Source organism: Bacillus rossius, chromosome 11 (genome assembly GCF_032445375.1).
Source record: "Bacillus rossius redtenbacheri isolate Brsri chromosome 11, Brsri_v3, whole genome shotgun sequence".
NCBI lineage: Eukaryota > Metazoa > Arthropoda > Insecta > Phasmatodea > Bacillidae > Bacillus > Bacillus rossius.
The window spans coordinates 23,309,832-23,329,070 of NC_086338.1; the positions used below are offsets into that span (position 1 = coordinate 23,309,832).

At 40.4% G+C, this 19,239-nt stretch overlaps 1 protein-coding gene across 1 annotated transcript; it reads right to left on the reverse strand.

Moving 5' to 3' along the window:
* Positions 1 to 4,772: 4,772 nt before the first annotated feature.
* LOC134536693 (protein apterous-like) lies at positions 4,773 to 10,020 on the reverse strand. The gene is made up of 2 exons (XM_063376552.1): positions 9,688 to 10,020; positions 4,773 to 5,118 (listed from the first exon to the last, which is right to left on the reverse strand). Exons 1-2 carry the CDS (start codon positions 9,934 to 9,936, stop codon positions 5,038 to 5,040), a joined length of 330 nt encoding a protein of 109 aa, XP_063232622.1. The 5' UTR covers positions 9,937 to 10,020; the 3' UTR covers positions 4,773 to 5,037.
* Positions 10,021 to 19,239: the final 9,219 nt, after the last annotated feature.

Sequence of the window (19,239 nt, forward strand, 5' to 3'; positions counted from 1 at the left end):
GGCGCATGCGCAGAGTGGACGGATCCAATTCAGGAGGGGTAAGGGAGACCTCTAGGAGGGGATATCAATCTCTCATCCCGCGGCGGGCACTTCAAAATATCCGCCATTTCGTCGGTCTGCCGGCTCAACCCCCCATCCTTAAAGACCCAGATCTTGGTTCAGTCCTCGTTACAAGAATTCTGCTTATTCTATGCTTACATAGCGTAAGATGTCCGCCAAGCGTAAGACCATCATAGTTCAGAGTCACCATCGCACATACAAAATAAGTTGGTAACGCTCCATCATCTTCACGCGACCGAAGAAGCGACTCCGATACGAAGCGAAGAGTAGTATAAATGTAAGTGCAGATTGACAAGCACAAACAAGTCTACAGCCAAGTCGCCAACAGCATCACAGCGTTGACGGTAAGGTGGCCTATCTCCAGGACGCTCAAGAAGGTCCCAGGACACATCAGTGGAAGGTAGATGAGCAGATGGACTGAACGACTATTGACAAAGAGGGAGCCGGCAGCACGGTGAACCACTCCAACGGCGTCGCAGTATCATCTTCACAGAGTAGAGCGACGCTCTGTGTCGCTCGACGACATGCAACAACAACTTGCACCATAACCATATGCTTCTAATCCAAGGAACTGAGGAAGAGTATAAAAGGTAAAAGCACTACATAAGGATGCGCACAATGCAACCAGAGATAAATTCTTATAAACTTAAAAATAAAAAAAATAAATACACCTAAACATAGATTACAGGATCATTATCCGCAATATTAAATATATATATATATATATATATATATATATATATATATATATATATATATATATATATATATATATATATATATATATATATAAATATGCAAGAAACTCGCAGATTCCAAACACATATAATTATGATCGTACCTTCGTTTTCCATTCTTTTGGGTTATTATAAACTTCATACAATAAATTGCAAGGCATGACCATTTGACTTACATGCCATCCATTCATGGCTTAGAAACATAAAGTTTTCACAATGTGTATACAAATATATCCAATGTATAGTTTAAGATTTGAAACTCTTTAAATGCATTACATGTGCTTTTCTAAAAACACGCTTATTATTCGGATTAACTACTAACACTGTGTTTGGAGCTAAAAATTTCTGAATCAAGTATGGCCCCACATATTTAGGGATAAACTTACTGCCAATATTGGCTGCAGCATCTGGTAAAACAAAATTCTTACAACACACTAAGTCTCCTGGACGATAACCATGTTAAATGTGTTCATCATTGTAGCGTTTAGCCACAATGTTCTGAGAGCGTTTCAAATTTTTCGCTACTTCCTCAATTAATGACTCACGAGAACCATCATCCATAGGAAGGGAGGAGGAAGGAATTCCCCATTTATTAAGCAAAGGATGTACAAGGTGACGCCCCAGGAACAGCAAGGAAGGAGGATACCCAGTGGATCAATGATCAGCCGAATTAAAAACCAAGATTAATCAAATAGATATCCTCGTCCCAGCGCGTGTGATATGAGTTGTAAAAGATCGTTAAGCATGCCTTCAAATTACAGTTGAACCGCTCAACCATGTTTCCCTTAGGAAAATGAGAACTAAACACAGGATGTATAGACCATTCGAAACACATGTTTTTGTACAATCCTGAACGAAAACACTTGGCATTGTCTGAAGTGAGACAAACCTGTTCAGTCAAAACTCGGACCACTGATATTGCATTTCAAATTCTTAAAAGGCAGAAGAAAAAAAATTTTTGTGAAAACATCTAACACAATTAGAATACAAACGGCCTTTCTAGACCAAATATGTCCACATGTACCGTATGCCACGGCATTTCAGGTAAGTGTGCAGCATATTGCCCCACATCAGTTTGACGAGCCGGTTTACATAACTGACACTCTACACATTGCTCAACATATTTGTTTACATCCATAATTAGTGTGGGCCAAGCAAAATTTACAGAAATCTTTTTTAATGTTTTTCCTCTGTCTAAATGCCCTCCAAAGACAGATGAATGGAGGTATTTCAAAACCAGGGATCGCATGGACTCGGGCACCACCACTTTCCTAGCTCGACTGTTTTTCCCTGTATAACATACCAAGCCTTGATGAAGAAAATAAGGCACATTCGCACCTGCTTCTATCTTCGCCCTAATATCCATACAAAGAGGATCTAGATTCTTTCTTTCATGAAAATTGATAATAGGACTCCGGTATCACTCTTAGAGCCACTATTTCTCCTGCGAGGGCACTTTCGTCACCATCCTGTATCTCGTAATCGTCCGGGTGAAAAATGCGAGAGAGTGAATCAGCATCTACGTTCTCTAAACCACGGACATGCTGAATTTTAAATCGAAAACATGAGAGGCGTAACACCCATCTACCCAAATTACCAAGCTGATTGGGATGATTAAGTAACCATGTCAGAGCCTCATTATCCGAATGCCTCATTAGCCTCATTAGCCGCAGATCGGGCAGCAAAGGAAGCTTGTGAACTTCCACCTAGCATACACCGTGTCCCTGTATGCGATGTTTTGCTGGCTGCCCGGGAGATTGTTTGGACTGCCTGGCAGAGGTAGTGGCATTCCCTCCCTCTGAACAACAAGCTCCGCTCCATCTGCCAGACACCTCGCGACATTGCTTCGCCGACCATCTCCCTCGCAGAGAGGACACGATCATGACCAGACTGCGGATAGGCCACACCAGCCTTACTCACCGGTACCTCCTGCAGGGGGAACCACCGCCAGAATGTGACAACTGCGGCATTCCCCTGACTGTACGCCACATCCTTCTGGAGTGCCCGCATTATCACCAGGCCCGCTCTACTTTTAACCTTCCTGTTACGCTTTCAGGATTGCTCTGTGAGGGGAGCTAACCATTGAGCGGTGTACTCTACTTCTTACGTACTGTGGGCCTTTTTAATGTGTTGTGAAGTCCATGTAATTTAACTTCTAGTCACCTTTTATTCTGAACTTACTGCTTGTGTAGCTATGTCTCTGTTTTTAATTGTTTTTACTTGATTGTTGCTTTTCCCCTGTGGGAAAGGTTACTCTGTTTTGAAGTGTTTGTTGCCACTCCCCCTGTGGGGTCTTTTAACTGGTTTTATTTTATCGAGCTATTTAACTGTGGTGACATTTTTTAAACCTTTTAATTGGTCGTTGTTACTCCCTCTGTGGAGGCATTTTGAGGTTTTTATTTGATTGTTGTTCTTACCCCTGTCGGGACTTTTTAGCATTTTATATTTGATCGTCTTTTCCCTGGTGGGACCTTTTAACTGTTCTTATTTGAATGTTGTTCATTCCCCTGTGGGGACTTTTTACCAGTTTTTATCTGTTTACCTGGTCGTTGATTTTTCCCCTGTGGGGAAATTTTAACTGTCGTTCTTTGTTCTGCTTATAATGTACAAATCTGTGGGTGCTAATGGCCTTAGCTGCCGACGCGCCCCCGCAATCTCACTCACTCACCCCCAATGAAACAGAAAATTCCATTACACCCCAAGCATTGTATATGAAAGTAAGCATATGTCACAATTGAACTAGAAAAAATAAATAAAAAAGCTAGCGAACACAGACAAATATATTCATCATAACACCATTGGGTGGAAAAAAGATAGTACCATCAATTTCATCTCTACAGCCACATGCATTAAGAAAAATATATATATAATTATGCTTTTATTAACCACTCAGGAATCATTTAGTGTATAATCGTTGTGTAGCAAAATTAAGAGGATAAAATTACAGTGTATTTAAAAAATCAAATTACAACTATTAAAAAGGATATGTGTTAACTATTAATTGCAAAACCATTAATGAAAACCTACAAAACCTCACTCTTCCTCTCTCTCTCTCTCGCTTGCTCGCTATCTCTCTCAATCGATCTATATACTGGTTGTGAAATACCACTATTGATACCATTAACTTAGAGGCATTATAACATCAACTATATTCCACTTTTGAGAGGGAAACGAGAGCAACTCGAGAAAACTCGCCTGCTCACAGCAAAGTCCGCCACATTTATACACAGAACTTACCAATCGTTCTCACCGGAGGGAGACGAACCCCGAGCAAAAGGCAAACACCTCCGCTTAAACACAATAATAACAAGTGACCTAAATGTAGAACGATATTGCCAACGCGAGCTAACACATTGGTTAAAAACTTTTTAGAGTAATGGAAGCAATACGCTCTTCAATTCTATGTCTCAACTCTGGAAAATCATTACGTAGCAGCTGAAATAGTAACATCTTTTAAAAAGAACCCTATAGAAAGAAAAAAAATCTCAAAGCAAATGATGAAAACAAAACATAGAATTTGTCGGTCGATGCTAGTGAAATAATGTGAGATAAAACATTATAATAATGGTTAATGAAATCTATTAATTTTTACTGTAAAAATGACTCCAATTATAACCATAAGGTTTGATAATAATTCAACAAATGAACATAGAGATCTAAATAAAATAAAATATTGTAAAACAAAATTCTTAAAATAAATATATTTCCTTTCTTTAAAAATTGAAAGATGTTATCATTGCGCCAGAATACCCTGGGGGCCGCCATATTGTTTTCGTGAGCTGAAGACCGCCATCTTAGTTCCACCTTTAGGCACAGGAGCGCGCTACCGTCTCTTCGAAGGCAGGAATAAACAGATAGATTTAAATTAATTAAAATTTTTTTTTAATACTAAATTTTTAAAACTTTTTTCATTTTTATTATTAAATAATTCCGCTTTTAACAATTAGTCATTGATAGTAATTCAACAAATTAACATAAAAGTTAAATAATATATTTATCACAAATTTCTTAAAATAATCCAAAATTTAACAAAAAATTTAATTAATTAAAATTTAATTTATTACAAAACAAATTATAAATTATTAATTATACATTTATTCAAAACAAATATTGCGGCCGCATTATTGGATCAGGCCCGTGTTGCTAGAAGGCCTCCAGGTCGCTCAGCTGGTCCGGCCGCGGGCACTAGTCCCCCGGCAGCCCCGCCTTGCCCTCCTGCTTGAGGACCATGTGCCGCCACTTAGCGCGCGCGTTCTGGAACCACACCTTCCAGAGGGGGGTCACACGGGTCATGACACCCTCCCCCCCCCCAGGATGTGAACTGAAAATTGAATAAATTGTTTAAGACCAAAATCTATCATTGATTCAACGATCACTGATTATCAAGATGTATGAAGGCTACTTTCTGTTTGATACATGCTGGCGACTAGCGTTGCCATTCTCTTGATTCTTTTCTCGTTATTTTCAGTCATTTCAATATATATTATTCTTACAATTATTTAATACAACATACATTCAAACAAGTTCAAAATTGCTTTTCGCTAGTTTTTTTCCTTGTTGTTCGCGTATTTTAAAAAATTCTCTCACTCTACTTTGCAAGAAATGAGAAATGTTTCACTCCCATGCCGCTAAATAGTGCGCACATCTCGATAGCAAGGAAAAATCAAGAAGAATTGTGCAGGCTCACACATGAAACATTATGATATCTTCTTTGTTTTTCGAAAGTCAAACCAGTCAATATTACAACATTCAACATTGCAGTGTGAAGTGTGATGTGTTTTACAAGTAAACAAGTGCAAAACATATAATGGTAAGTTAGTTAGACTTTAATTGTGTAGCTAGTTTAATTAGTACCAATTATAGAAATAGAATACTAACTGCTCAAAAATGTTTTGGTATGACAATAAACATTTTTTTTAGTGCTAAATTTATTTCTTAAGCCAGTAAAAGTAAGAGAAAGGCGGATTCACAACCACATTTAACGTACATATGAACACACACACGTATGTTAAGTTTTTGAGATTGAATTCGCAACCTTATGCCTTTACAAGATGTCGACAATACATTATTTTACATTACTCTTTTTAGTAGAAGTGATAAAAAAGATTACAACATAGAGCGAAATTATTTCGCAACAATAATTAAATTTATTTTAAGTGTTAAGTCTTACATTTGTACTTGCTGGATTCACAACCACCACTTAAGGCACGTACGTACGAAGTAGAAAGTTGAGTTGATCAACTGTGTTATGTACGTACGCAAGCTACGCGACATTGTGAATGCTTGCATGCATTTTTAAATAAGTACTTAATTTTAGCAACTAAATAAATAAGTTAATGATTTATTGCTATTATTATTCTTATATATTATCATTGCAAACCATACAAGATACAACTATTGTTTAAAAAAATCCATACAGACATAAAAATTTCAATTAATACTTTATTTCTCCTTGGTTTATTTTAGGGAGATTCCTTGAAGAATGTGACTGGAGCAAAAGTCGTGAATCTGATAGAACTATTGACAAGTTTTTTCAGTAAGAATTCAAAATCTGAGACTGAGACAAGAGGTGCATCGTCGTCATTACTACCATCTACATCTGTGGATCCAATTTCCCATATTGTTCCAGCTCCTGAACCTGTTGCCTTAGTTGTTAATGAGCACAATTTGCCAGATAGAAACAAGCCACAGGCACAACCTCAGTTTTCGTCTGATATTGGATATTACACAGGCCAGACCAATATAAATGATTTCACCAAGGATGTGCTATTAGAGCGAAGCTGGACACCACTATCAGATTAAGTTTTCCCTCACTGTATTGTTACCAAGAAGGGGAAAGAGACAAAGAAGTATGCCCAGAGATCGCATTTGGAAAAATTTCACTGGCTCGTTCTTTCGCACAAAGATCAGGGACTTTATTGCAAGTACTGTGTCCTTTCTGCTGCAGGGTCAGGGGGTGGCCTTCAAACCAACACACCTCTTAGAAGGATGGTCAAGGAACCTCTGAAGTCCTTCGATGATCTGCTTGGAGGAGAAGGATCTCTTATGACGCACCAGCGGAACCAGTATCACCAGTGGGCTGTTGTAGCTGGAAAAAACTTTCTTTTAACATATCATTAATCATCACTCTTGCCTCGCACAACCTACACTGAGGAAGATCTGGAAGTTGTGCAGAAAGTAGCAGATATGTATAAGCAGCTCCTAAATGTGCCGGTCTCCACAGTCCTGGAGGAGTTCAAACTTTGGGTCGCCAAATGGATGCGCGAATCTGGGGGTGTTATTGAAATTCCAAGTGCTCTGCCTCATATTGTTGATTTGTGCGACACAGTAATGTACCCTTCTATCAACAAAATTCTTAAAATCATAGCTACGCTACCTGTTTCTGTAGCAAAAGCAGAGCATTCATTCTCAACCCTTCGTCGCCTCAAAACATGGCTCAGATCAACAATGGGGGAAGAAAGACTTACTGGTCTCGCATTGCTGCACATCCACAAAGACATTCAGCTGGACATTGAAGCAATAATTACAAAATTTGCAAAGACCAGCAAAAGGCATTTTGAGTTTATCCTGTAAATATATGCATATCAAACCAGCATGGCATAATTATTTATTTACAACCAAATGTTCCAATCTAATCCGGATTGACATCACAACACAACTGTAGTACAGTGTGCTGTGTCCTGTGTAGTTGGTTGCATTATGCATGGTGGACAATTCGTTTTTTGGTCATAAGAAACCTTAATAGATATCATTGGTAGTGAATATCAACTAAAGAATGTTAATACTTCTGCCAGCAGTTTATTTAATTTTAAGATACGAAAGCTTCTTAAATTGCACCATTTTGCTCCTTCAAATCCACATATTTCCGTGGAAGGACCCCTGGACTCGCACTTCAGTTTTGGGGTTTGGTGGTAAATTGGACGGTGGTGACCCCCCCCCCCCCCCCCACCACCCAAAAAAAAAAGTCTAGTTCCGCCCCTGCCCTGAATCGTTTTCTTGTGTTAATTGCGCACATTTATAAGCATAATTTCATGAAATAAATTCAATTTCTAATTATTCTATTATCTTTTCCATTTTTAAAAAACATGATGCTTGAAATAAAAATTATAGTTATATAAAAGTATGGGCTATTTTTCGTAACAGTACTAACTCTAAAAACTCTTTTTCTTCATAAATGCTGCAAAAATATTCATAGTGTACTAATATACAATATCTTTCTTGTAGTATAACAAATTTATTTTTTGGTAACTAGTTACCAAAGGAATAATTTGTAAGAGTAGAATACTTTTTCGGTGTCACTAATTAGTATTTTTTTTAGAAGAAAAATTTTAAATCTGTAGTTTGGCACCCATAGAATCGTTCAATTCAAGATATTGCTCGGGTGTATTTCGGCTTTTGGACTTTGTTGCATTACTGCGCTTCCAGTTCTCTCATTAGCTCAGAGTTTATTGTTACGTCATTCGTGTTGTGTATGACAGTAGGATAATTAATGCGATTAGGTTAAGAGGGCTGCGATTGGTCAGCGGGTGTACACCATTTCGGTGACTTGATACTTTATTCCCTAAGAGGAGTTTTCTATTAGCCTTCAGAGAGGAAGTCCATCGTCCTGACTTAATCATCAGCTATATATTCTATTCGAACATTTAGTCAGTACAAGACTTTAAACCTAGACGTCATGAAAGTCTCTTGACGATTCACATTAGAGCTTTTAATTATTTACGGAAGAATTCAGAAATATCGATTCTGCAAAAATAAGGTATAGGCCTACTTATCCCTATATACTATGATGTTAACAAATGGTTTCTCAGCATGCATTTAATGGAACTTATCTTATTGCTTTTTTATCCTCTTTAGTTCAAACATGGTTTATGGGGCTCAACAGAGGTATAGATTTATGTCGTCGCAAATGGGGCAAATAAATAAATATGTTTGAACTGAATTTTGGCAAACAACTTTGAGGTCATAAAGGATGTCAAAACTCACGTATAGGTGTGGCCATGTACGCGTGAGAATACAGGGGATATTCCTAAAGTAGAGTAGGTGGGATAAGAACAGAGTATACCGTACTTGGTCCGCTTTCGGAGTTCTGTCCGGGTCAGGATACACGCGCGCCCCTGGTGGTGGCTGGAGTCACTCACCACCCGCCACATGTCCGAGCACCACCGACACCTCACGGAGAAGGCCGAGCAACCGGCGACACATTTACGTCCTTAGTTCGAACCCGGCGAGGGCAAAAATTAAAAAAAAAAAGACGACAGATCCATCCTCACGGTAGCCACTGGCAGACTGACCTCCAGCCACTATTGTCAAGGCAGGTAGGTACATATCGACTGCAATTATGACGTCATGACCGCCATCTTTTTTTAACTGCTGGAGTGAACTACCAAAAAGCTAGTTTAATTTTTATGTTAGGTTGGGTTAGGTTATTTTAGGTTAAGTTAGGTTAGGTTGTTATCTTTGAAACATTTGTGCACTGGGAATGCATGACTTGATGTAAGCTTTTGGAAATACGCCATTGATAAGCACATGTATATCTGTAGAAGAAAACTACAAATAAAAAAAATACAAATGAAAAAAAAACACAAATAAAGCAAACAATGACAACAAAATTTTTTTCTTAATTTGTGTTTTTGTCAGTTGTATTTTTTTTTGTAGTTTTCTTTTACAGACATAGATGTTCTAAGCAATGGTGTATGTCCAAAAGCTTACCTTAGGTTAGGTTGGTTTATGTTAGGTTGGGTTTGGTTAGGTATTGGTTAGGTAATTTTGGGTTGGTTTAGGTTGGGTAATAAACGAATACTGCACTAGAGTGCAGTATTCTTTTATTACTGTGGCGCCCCGTCTTGAAATGTGGGTGCCATTAGACAACACCACGAAGGGACATAGTTACCTGCAGCACCCTCTTGGGCAACCCTGTCTTCTGGGACAGCTGCTCCAGGTTCTTGGCGTTAGGGTTCTGGTTGATGGCGAAGTAGGAATTCATGGTGCGCAGCTGGTTGTGCTTTAAGGATGTGCGCATTAGCTTGGTGCGCAGCTGTTGGTGCTTGAAGGAGGTGCGCATGCGCTTGGTGCCATGCTGGCCTTTGGAGCCCGGCATGCCCGGCGTCCCGGCTCCCGAGCGTCCGTACGCCACGTCCATGAAGTCGGTGTTCAGGTCTGCGACATGGAGCACAAGTCTGAGACGACCAGGTACCAACACGCGGTCGTCAGCTCTGGAACCACTAGCAACACCTGGCTATAAGCTCTGAGACGACTAACGACACGTGGTTATCAGGTCTCAGACGACTAACAACATATGGTCATCAGCTCTGTGACGACTAAAAGCACGTGGTTATGTGATCTCAGACAACTAATGACACATGGTCATCAGCTCTGAGACAACTAACAACGTATAACTATTATATCTGAGACAACTAACAACGAGTGGTGATTAGGCCTGAGACAACTAACAACGCCTTTTGATCTGGTCCAAGACATTTGACAACGTCTGATGTTCAGGTCTGGGACAAAAAAACAAAGCGTAGTAATCAGGCCTGAGACAAGTTAATACGTTTGGAGGTCAGGTCTGAAACAACTAACAATAGGTACGTGAATATTAGTCTGCAGCATAGAGCAATACTATGCAAAGAGAACACTAGATCTTCAGTTCCGGGCCATAACTGAGACTTTGGTAGGGCCTATCAGGTCTGCGGCCAGGGTAGCAATGTTCTGATCCAACACGTCGGTAACACAGAGCAGCTAATGACACCTGGCATACAGGGGGTGAGACTTGACTTGTCATTCATGCCAGATGCAATAAGCTACAAATGTGTGTAACACAAGAAAAGTTTGACATTTTCATGCGCAAAATGGTGAAATATTTTTTTATGTGTAATGATTTCCGTCGATTTATAATTTGATGGTGTTATGCAATTGATTTGTATGTGAAAAAAAAATTAGAATGTGTTAAGTCTGTGGGTTATCTGTTATAATGTGATTGAATAATTTTTGGCAGTTCCCAATATTATTTAATGAAGGTTTTTATAACTTTATAAATTAAAACAAATTTTTATGAAAATGTTTATTATTTATATTTTGCTATTGTGGGGTTACCACTTCCAATTCGTTATTTAAAATAGCATTTTTTTAAAGTTTATTATTCTTTAGCCGCGTTGAGGTAGACGTAGACTGCAACGAAATGTGTGCGGTGTACCAGGCAAAGGAGATTTAACAGCATTTCGTCCGATTCACATAAGTGTTTCATCTAGTTGTGTTCAAACGCTAGAAATACAACATAGCTCGTAGTTTATTTTCAAACTCTCCCATTTTTAATTCTAAAAACCAGCATAACCAGTTCCTGCAATTTGATATTTACCTACTTGTTGGTTATCTTTAATATGACAGACGCCGTGCTTCCTATCTTTGTTCAATCATACCAAATAAGCATAATTTCAAACGCACTATGGTATAATTGTCTACGTCAGTTTTGAGAGTAGAACTGGCTTTGTCTGTTATTTATTACAAATTTGCCAAGTATTAAGAAACCTTCACTTCTTCACCATTGAAAAGGGTAAATTGTGTTGGGTAAAAAAAGAGTTTTATGCAGCAGAAGGAGAAAAAAACGTGAAAAGCTTTTTTTAACATTTACACGCACGAACACTATTGCAATACAGGGGTTAAGAATAAATGACATTTTTAAATTTTTTTCTGCTCTTTATTTTCTTTTTTGAAGATCACGTTTCACAGCTATGCCCAAGTTATTATCCTGCTTTACTACCACAGGGGTTAAAATTAAGGGGAAAAGAGGTCGGGGGGTGTATCCGGTAAACCCGTTTCATCCCTGCAATGCCCAAACGCAACGCTAAACCCACCCGACAATTTTTTTTATCAAGTCGAGACAACAAATAAAAACAGCGCACAGCAAAACGCGCAAATTAAACGGCTGAGCCAACAAAGCTACCAGCGAGGCCACCCCTGGACCAGCCGAGGCATGGCTAACATGCGCAAAAACCCCCCACCCCCTCCCCCCGGGGGATAACAACTTCACGACGTGTCGCCGGCCACTAGGCCGCGACCAATCAGCTTTGCGCCCGTCCAGATCCGCTTGAGCGGAGGGCGACAGGCACTTGATCCCCCAGGGGGGTGGGGGGGGGGGGGGAGGGCAGCGACGGCCAATTAATTTGCTGACAAGAGCGGGCCGCTGGCGATCTCGCATGTGATTGGCGGAGGGCAAGTGACGAGAGACAGTCGTCAGCGCGTCGCCTGGGGTGTCAAGTCGCAGGCCCGCGCGTCGCTTAGCACCGTCACGAGATTAGATACCACTGAATAATACTGTCCTTCAAAAAATTGTATAATTACCTTTTTTGTAATACAATTTTACGACATTGTTTACATCAAAGCGTGTTTGAATAGTTTCAAGTTATTAAATTGGTTTTATAGTTTACAAGATATGACTCATTAAAGAATTTAGAAAAGTAGAATTTTGGTGTATTTTATTATGTGCACAAATACGTAAGTCACGACGATTATATATATAGGTATATATTCACTTCTTAGTATGCAATTTACAGAAATATTTAAACAAGGAAGTAAAATATTTTATAGAGCATTTTTTAATAATTTGAAAAATTAAAATTAATTGTCTTTAAATAGTTACCAGTTTTTGTTTCTCTATTTCTCTCCGGTTCAACCATCTAAACCAATTTTTTTTTATTGAATTTCTATTATATATATGGTTGTGTGTTACGATTTGAGTCAGCTAAAGGTCGAATTTTCTTCAGGAGTTTAAAAACGTTTTCATAACATTTCAAGAAGAATTAGGTACTTTGTGCCGAAATGGATTATTTTTACATAGCGTAGTTATTTTATGATCTACATTTTTTTTTTCATTGGCTGAGTTCATACTTACTCCCACACGACTGTTCAAGCTTGCCATTTACTTATTAGCTACTTATTGTGTAAATCTGAAACGATGCATCCCTAGCATTTGTCGTACTCTCAAACATATGTAGAGGAAGTGCGGGTATTATGGAATACCATTTTTATTTCAAGGTTGTTGAGTTTAAGGAAAGAGCTTATAATCTGAAATTGCATGCAGGTAAAATTTACAGTTATGACGATATATCTGGATACACACGGACAGCAAAATCATGTATTAAGTACAGTAAAATATCATTTTTGCAAAAAAACACAATTGGAGGGTAATATGAAATAGTGGGGTAATATGGAATATGCATAGTTATTAAGGAAACGTAAACCTAATTGTAAGTCACATGAAGGTTATTTAGGAAATATACATGCCTTTCAATGAAAAATATACATAAACATATAATATAATAATAAAAACCCAAATGCAAGCATTTATGCTGACCTCAGCACAGTCATCATGTGACCATAAATAACATGACAAACACTGCACTTTGCAATACCAAAATCGGATATTGTCAAGCTAAATAAAGATATTCTTACTTAACAGGGAAAGAAATAGAAGAGGAGTGTGTAAATTACAAAATAATATTTTTTAAATCACTTACAAAAATCGCAAATGTAATCCATTTTTTCCGCACCAGCACAGTCATTATGTGCCCATAACGAACATGACAAACACCGCACCCACACTTCTCCTCGTGAGTCCTGTGAAAACATCCCTTGACAAAATATGCACTCAGCATTTCCAGAATCAGGCGTTGATGTGGGTATGAAGTCCAGCTCGGATGACTTATCTGAGATGAAAGTTTGGTTGTCACTGTTGGATTCATCTTCAACATGTCTCGACGAACAGGAACGTTTCTGCGCTAATTTTATCTTTTTGCTCGGCACAAGAGCTTGCTTCAAGTGTAATTTCTTCTTTGATTTTTCAATGTCATTACTCAAGACTTTGCCACATTTGACTTGCTTTGCAGTTATATCCGCCTCTAACTTAGACTTGTATGGTGACGAAGTGAGGACAGAGGAAGTTCCTGGCTTTCTACCCCTGTTTGATGTTTTTTTTGCGGGTGGAGCAGGAGAAATATGACTAGGTAAGACCAAATCAGGCGTTTTCGAACAACCAGCAACTGATAGAACTGGAAAAATTGTAGGGCTGGTATCGACATCTGTGGATGGATCATTGCATGCTGAAGGTGATTCGGTAATTTGTTTTCGTTGCGTGAAGGTCAAAGCAGAAGGCAGATAATCGTCCTCTGTGAATATATTCTTGGATACTGGATAGATTCCTGTGGCCTTGAAACCATTCACTGCAATGTCACCTCTTTGTACCTTTAAATAAGCACGTCCAAAATATTCCATAATGTCAAACACACTGAATGGCCGTGAGCTATGTCTCAGAAATGTACGAACCTCTTCACTGAAGTGGGTTTTCAAAGGTCCCATGAACGATTTATCTAACGGTTGCAACTTGTGTGTTGTGTGAGGTGGTATGCAGATAATCGTTACATGATTTTCTCTCGCCATGTTGATAAGTTCAATGTTCCTCTTGTGGGTAGAGTGGCCATCCAGTACCAACAAAACCGGAGCTTCCTTTGTGGGTTTTGCATGTCGCAGGAAATGCTCAAACCACTTAGTAATAATGTTTGTTTGAACCCAGCCACTAGGGTGGCATGTTGCGATAGAGCCAGGTGGAGCACCTCTCATAAGTTGTTCATTCATGTTTTTACGGGGGAAAATAATTAGAAGTGGAATAAATTGACCACCAGCACTCATACATGGAATGATAGTTATTAATGACCCTCTTTCCGCTGATGTCAAGGCCCCGATTTGACGTTTCCCACGAAGTCCTACAACATGAGGGATTTTACTTTGCACTACCGACAAACCAGTTTCATCGACATTGAAGATGCGATCTGCAGAATAGTTATGCTTCTCAAACTGTTTTTCCAGCAGATCGAAAAACGAACTCACTTCTTCTTTGTTAAACCCTTTGGCTCTGGAAAATGATGTACCCGTTGGCTTGCGAATAGACAACTTGTCCTTATTCCTTGTCATAAACCCGTGAAACCAATCTTTCCCTGCTTTGTCGTTTTGTCCAAATGGATGGGCTAAGTTATTGCGCACAGCTAGCTGAAATGCTAATATACAAACATCTTTGCTGGTAAGGCCATAAAACATGGCTTCCATTTCAACTAAGTACTTCACAAGCTCTTCCTCCAACTCAGGGGTAAACAATGGCTTACGACCAAGTTTTGTAGATGCTGCTTTCTTGGTGTCTAGCACCTTATTGTTGGCAAGTCTAAAAAGTGTAGCCCTTGGTACCTGGAACACTTTCGATGCCTTGAGGTATCCCATCTTCTTCTCCCTAACAGCGCAGATTGCTTTTGCCATTTGATCCTCCTTCCATAGCTTCCTTTTCTTAGTTTTGTCTTTCTTTTTACCCATCTCTGGAAGATAGAAAAAAAACAGACTATAGGTATTATAACCCCTTGTTTCGTAATGGTCGTCATAAGTAGTTGAAAACCTGGCTCCACAAAAATTTATTTAGCATATACGCAACTAATGTATTAGCACAAGTTGACATTTACAACGCCTAAAAGTAGCATTCAAGTTCGGCACATGCATAGAATAACATTGCATAAGCCTAAAAGGCTACATTAGGTGACTTCTGCTCTAATTGTGCGAGCATGCGTTGGCAATATTGAAAAATTACAACTCCCTAAACAATAAGCTGTAACGAGAGCCATTAGAACATTTAGTTTGCATTTTTTGTGCATGTATTATTTTTAGCACTATAGAAATAATTGTTTGTTAAGTGGTCTTACATACAACGATATTAAGCTTAAAACAATTACATTTACTTAAGTCGAAGCTATTTATAATTTGTAATTACACTGATTTCTTACAATAACTGGAAAATACATATTATTACTTATGTTCTTAAGCGTTAAATAAACATTAATAGCGTTCATTTACTTTTTAATCAAATTGCGGTCAATTTGGAATACCTAAATTTTCGTCGGGTAATATGGAATAGTAGGTATTCCATATTACCCGACTCGCCATATTAAAATTTGCCGTTCTCCTTACCTTACTAGTTGAAAATGAAAAGACTACATTCTTGGAAATAACACTGCTGACTATTACTCTTTATCATACATCATGATTAACAGTGTTAAGAAACTTCTAAATACTGTTAACATTTTTCAAACACTCACCTGCAAAAACTTTCCAAATGCAAAAACCAAACAATTGATTATAAAACTGCCCATACACGACCGACGTTAATGCGACTGAATTCATAGCCTCTAGCGAGCACAGGGAAGTAGTTCGACCGCTCTCTCACAGGTTTCAGCACCTTACAGCTGAGATATCCACCTATTCCATATTACCCGCCTATTCCATAATACCCGCACTTCCTCTACACAATATTTATTGGCCTACTTAGAGAAATATATACTTGATGTAAAAATCCACGCAAGTTTGTGTAGTGATTATCACTTAAACGACTATTTTACACCTATTATATTTCTATTAGTGAATGTATGTTAAAAATATTATCTGTCTATGCAATTAACAATTGATACCGGCTGGTTTTGAGCTTGGTTTTCTTTGTGTGTTTTTGTGTATTCATCTTTCGTTTGTCGTTCTTCGGGTTTTGTCTGTGACAAATAGCGACAAATAGCAATGGCGTACATCCGAAATAATGTCTTTAATAAATTTTCACCTATTGAAAAAAAATCATCCAGAGAACTTAACCAAACAGAACATCCCAGTTTCAATTCAGTTTAATTTATACTATTTACAACAAATCGTACATCGCATTGAAGGTATGCTAACCCTGTTTTTCTATCAAATGTCCACTGTGCAAGCGCCCAATCCTTCCCCTGTGACCTTGAACCAAAACTCTGAAACGCTTACAGTTCATTATATTAAAATGGGTAACTGGGACGTTATTTAATGGCAGCGCTGCACTTAGCGACTGGTTTTTCCGGTAAACTAATGAAGGCAGTCGTGTCTGGGCCGTGATCTGATGATAGAGCAGTTCGCAAGGGTGCATCTCCGCTATCAGCCGCTATCCCCCGTGGCATCTGCCAGCGCGCGCAAGGGCGGAGCTAATCTGACAAGCAACTGATTGCCCGAGCATCAATCCCCTTCCCCAGCTGTCTGGCCGAACGGACGTTTCGCCCGCCTACCGAATTACTTTTTTTGTCAACACGGATTAACTTGCCATCAAATCCGATTACCGGGAAAATAATTATGAGAAGGGTGGAGGGGAAAGGGTAGCGAAAACATTATTGTTGCTAACAGCGAGGGAGTTTTCGACCTCACAGGCAGTCCCTATCACCCTGCCTTATTACTCTCGGCTTTCTGAGCTTACATGATTGAAATTTCCAACGTATCTATTTGGAGCACGTTACAACAGAAATGCTACTTACAATTCGACAGGAATTTCCCTTGCCATTGGTATTTCGCGATAGGAAACTGAAGGGAACTAGAGAAGATCATTTCTACTCGGAGCTTTGCAGCGATTTTTTTTCCTAGTCTAATTTATTCTAAGTGTTTGTGAGAGGGTTCTGGCTAGAGGAGGACTTAGTTGTGTCTCAGGCTGAAGCCTATACACTCTATAATGCGGGGTTTTACCAATGCTGAACAAGGGCTCGTGCATCGTGTGCTTATTGGGGTTTATTAGCCAGTCACGGCTGCGATTGGTGTCATGACTAATGCCCCTATGATTGCCTAGCCTAAAACTTACTAAAGTGACAGAGGTAAAACCTGCACAGACACAGGGTAAACCCTGGGCCGGGTCATGCAGGGATCAATCAGTCATACATTAAAGCCAGCAAATAAACAACTTGCCAGGAGGGGGGAAAGGTCCAGGTAAGAAAGATTCATCTATGCAGGGTGTTGGGTGCTTGGGCCCGTATCAGTATTTTTGGGCGCGCCTGGGTTGTATTTAGTCAGCCCAGCCCAGCTGCAATAAGGAAATGGGGCCGCTGTGAATACCGCGGCTAAGTCAGCGGAACAGCCACGGTTCTGGCAAGCGGCAGAAGGCGGCCAGGCGAGCCCTGCAAGCGGGTTGACCCACTGGTTCGCCGGCAGCTAAGGCCTGGCTCGATGGCTCTCCGTGGTTGGCAGACGAGTCAGTAAACCGGCTCGAACTGTGGGCTCCATCTTCATCTTCCTTCTTCCAGTCAACAGCGATACCTTCCGTGCCAGGGTGGGGGTAGGTCTTCCGGACCGATGAGATGACGTCGCTTCACACCCCATAGTCCACCAAACACCCCGGCCACCACTGGCCTCGCAGCGGCCAAGGCCGATGTCCCCAATCATCTGCCTTCAGAGCTCCGATGCTGTTCAGATCTGCAGCTCCGCCAGTTCGTCCACACCTCGCCTCCAGGGCACGTCGAGCTCCCCAGCGGGGCCTTCGCCGACGAAACCCCCCTTCCAGCCGCGCGCTTGTCTTCACCCAGGCTGCCTCTCGCCGCCGACAGCCGTGCCGGCGACCCTACCAGGCAGGCCGGTGGTCCGCGGACTCCCGCACCTACCACTGGCAGACCTCGGTGACCCAGGGACGACGTCAGATGGCCTACAGCTCCGCCGACGGGCTGCTACTGAAAGAGGCGCGCGGAGCCGCGCGGGCAGGTGTAATTAATCGCGGATCACCACGGTCATTTGCAGCCATTACGTCACGCTGCCAAAACGAGGCCCCCCCCTCCCCCTCCCTGAGCTAAGTCCTCGTTAGCATGCGAGTGATTTGCTGTGTTCCTTCCGTGGAGGCGTGCGGCTAATTGCATCAAATTACAACTGCAGGCGATGCTTCCATTATGCAAATGGACTGCATATGCAATTCGCCTATTAGGCGAACACCCAGCCGCGGCTAATTTAAGAAGCCGCCCGGAGCTCCGAGTGTTTCCTCCGTCGCCCCTGCGGCCGAAGCCTACTTTCTCTTCTCCCCGGAGACACGCCACGGGCTCTTCCAATGTTCATCGAAGGCTACTTTGTGTTCATTTAAACGTGCGCAACTTGTAATTTGAAAAAAATCAACTGGCCTCAAGCGTTAGAGCGTTAGAGTGCTGTCTGTTTGTGATAGCTTGTTTGTCACACGCTGTTGAATGAATCTTGGCTCTATACTCGGTCTTACATGCCATGATGTATTCCCCCCCCCCCCCCACAACTTTACTTTTCTAATTCTACAAATTTAACTAGTACCCCCTTTGCTCTAGTTGACAAATATTTTCAAACATATATTCACTAAGTGTAATATCATGGGTCTGTAAAGTCGCTCAATTGACGATGATAACGAAGATTTGAGCGCCTTTTTACACCCATGACTAGAGACCGCAAAAATTCGCGAATTCATTTTGCGATAAGTTAAAATACAAATCTTTATACCTCAGTGCTGCCTCTGCTATTAGTTCAACTCACCTGGATGACTCTGGGCTAATGAGAAACAACCAAACCAAAGCTTTATCGAATCACAGGCTGCTACGCTGGAACGTCTCACATGAGTGGATGGCATTTGACCGAGTGT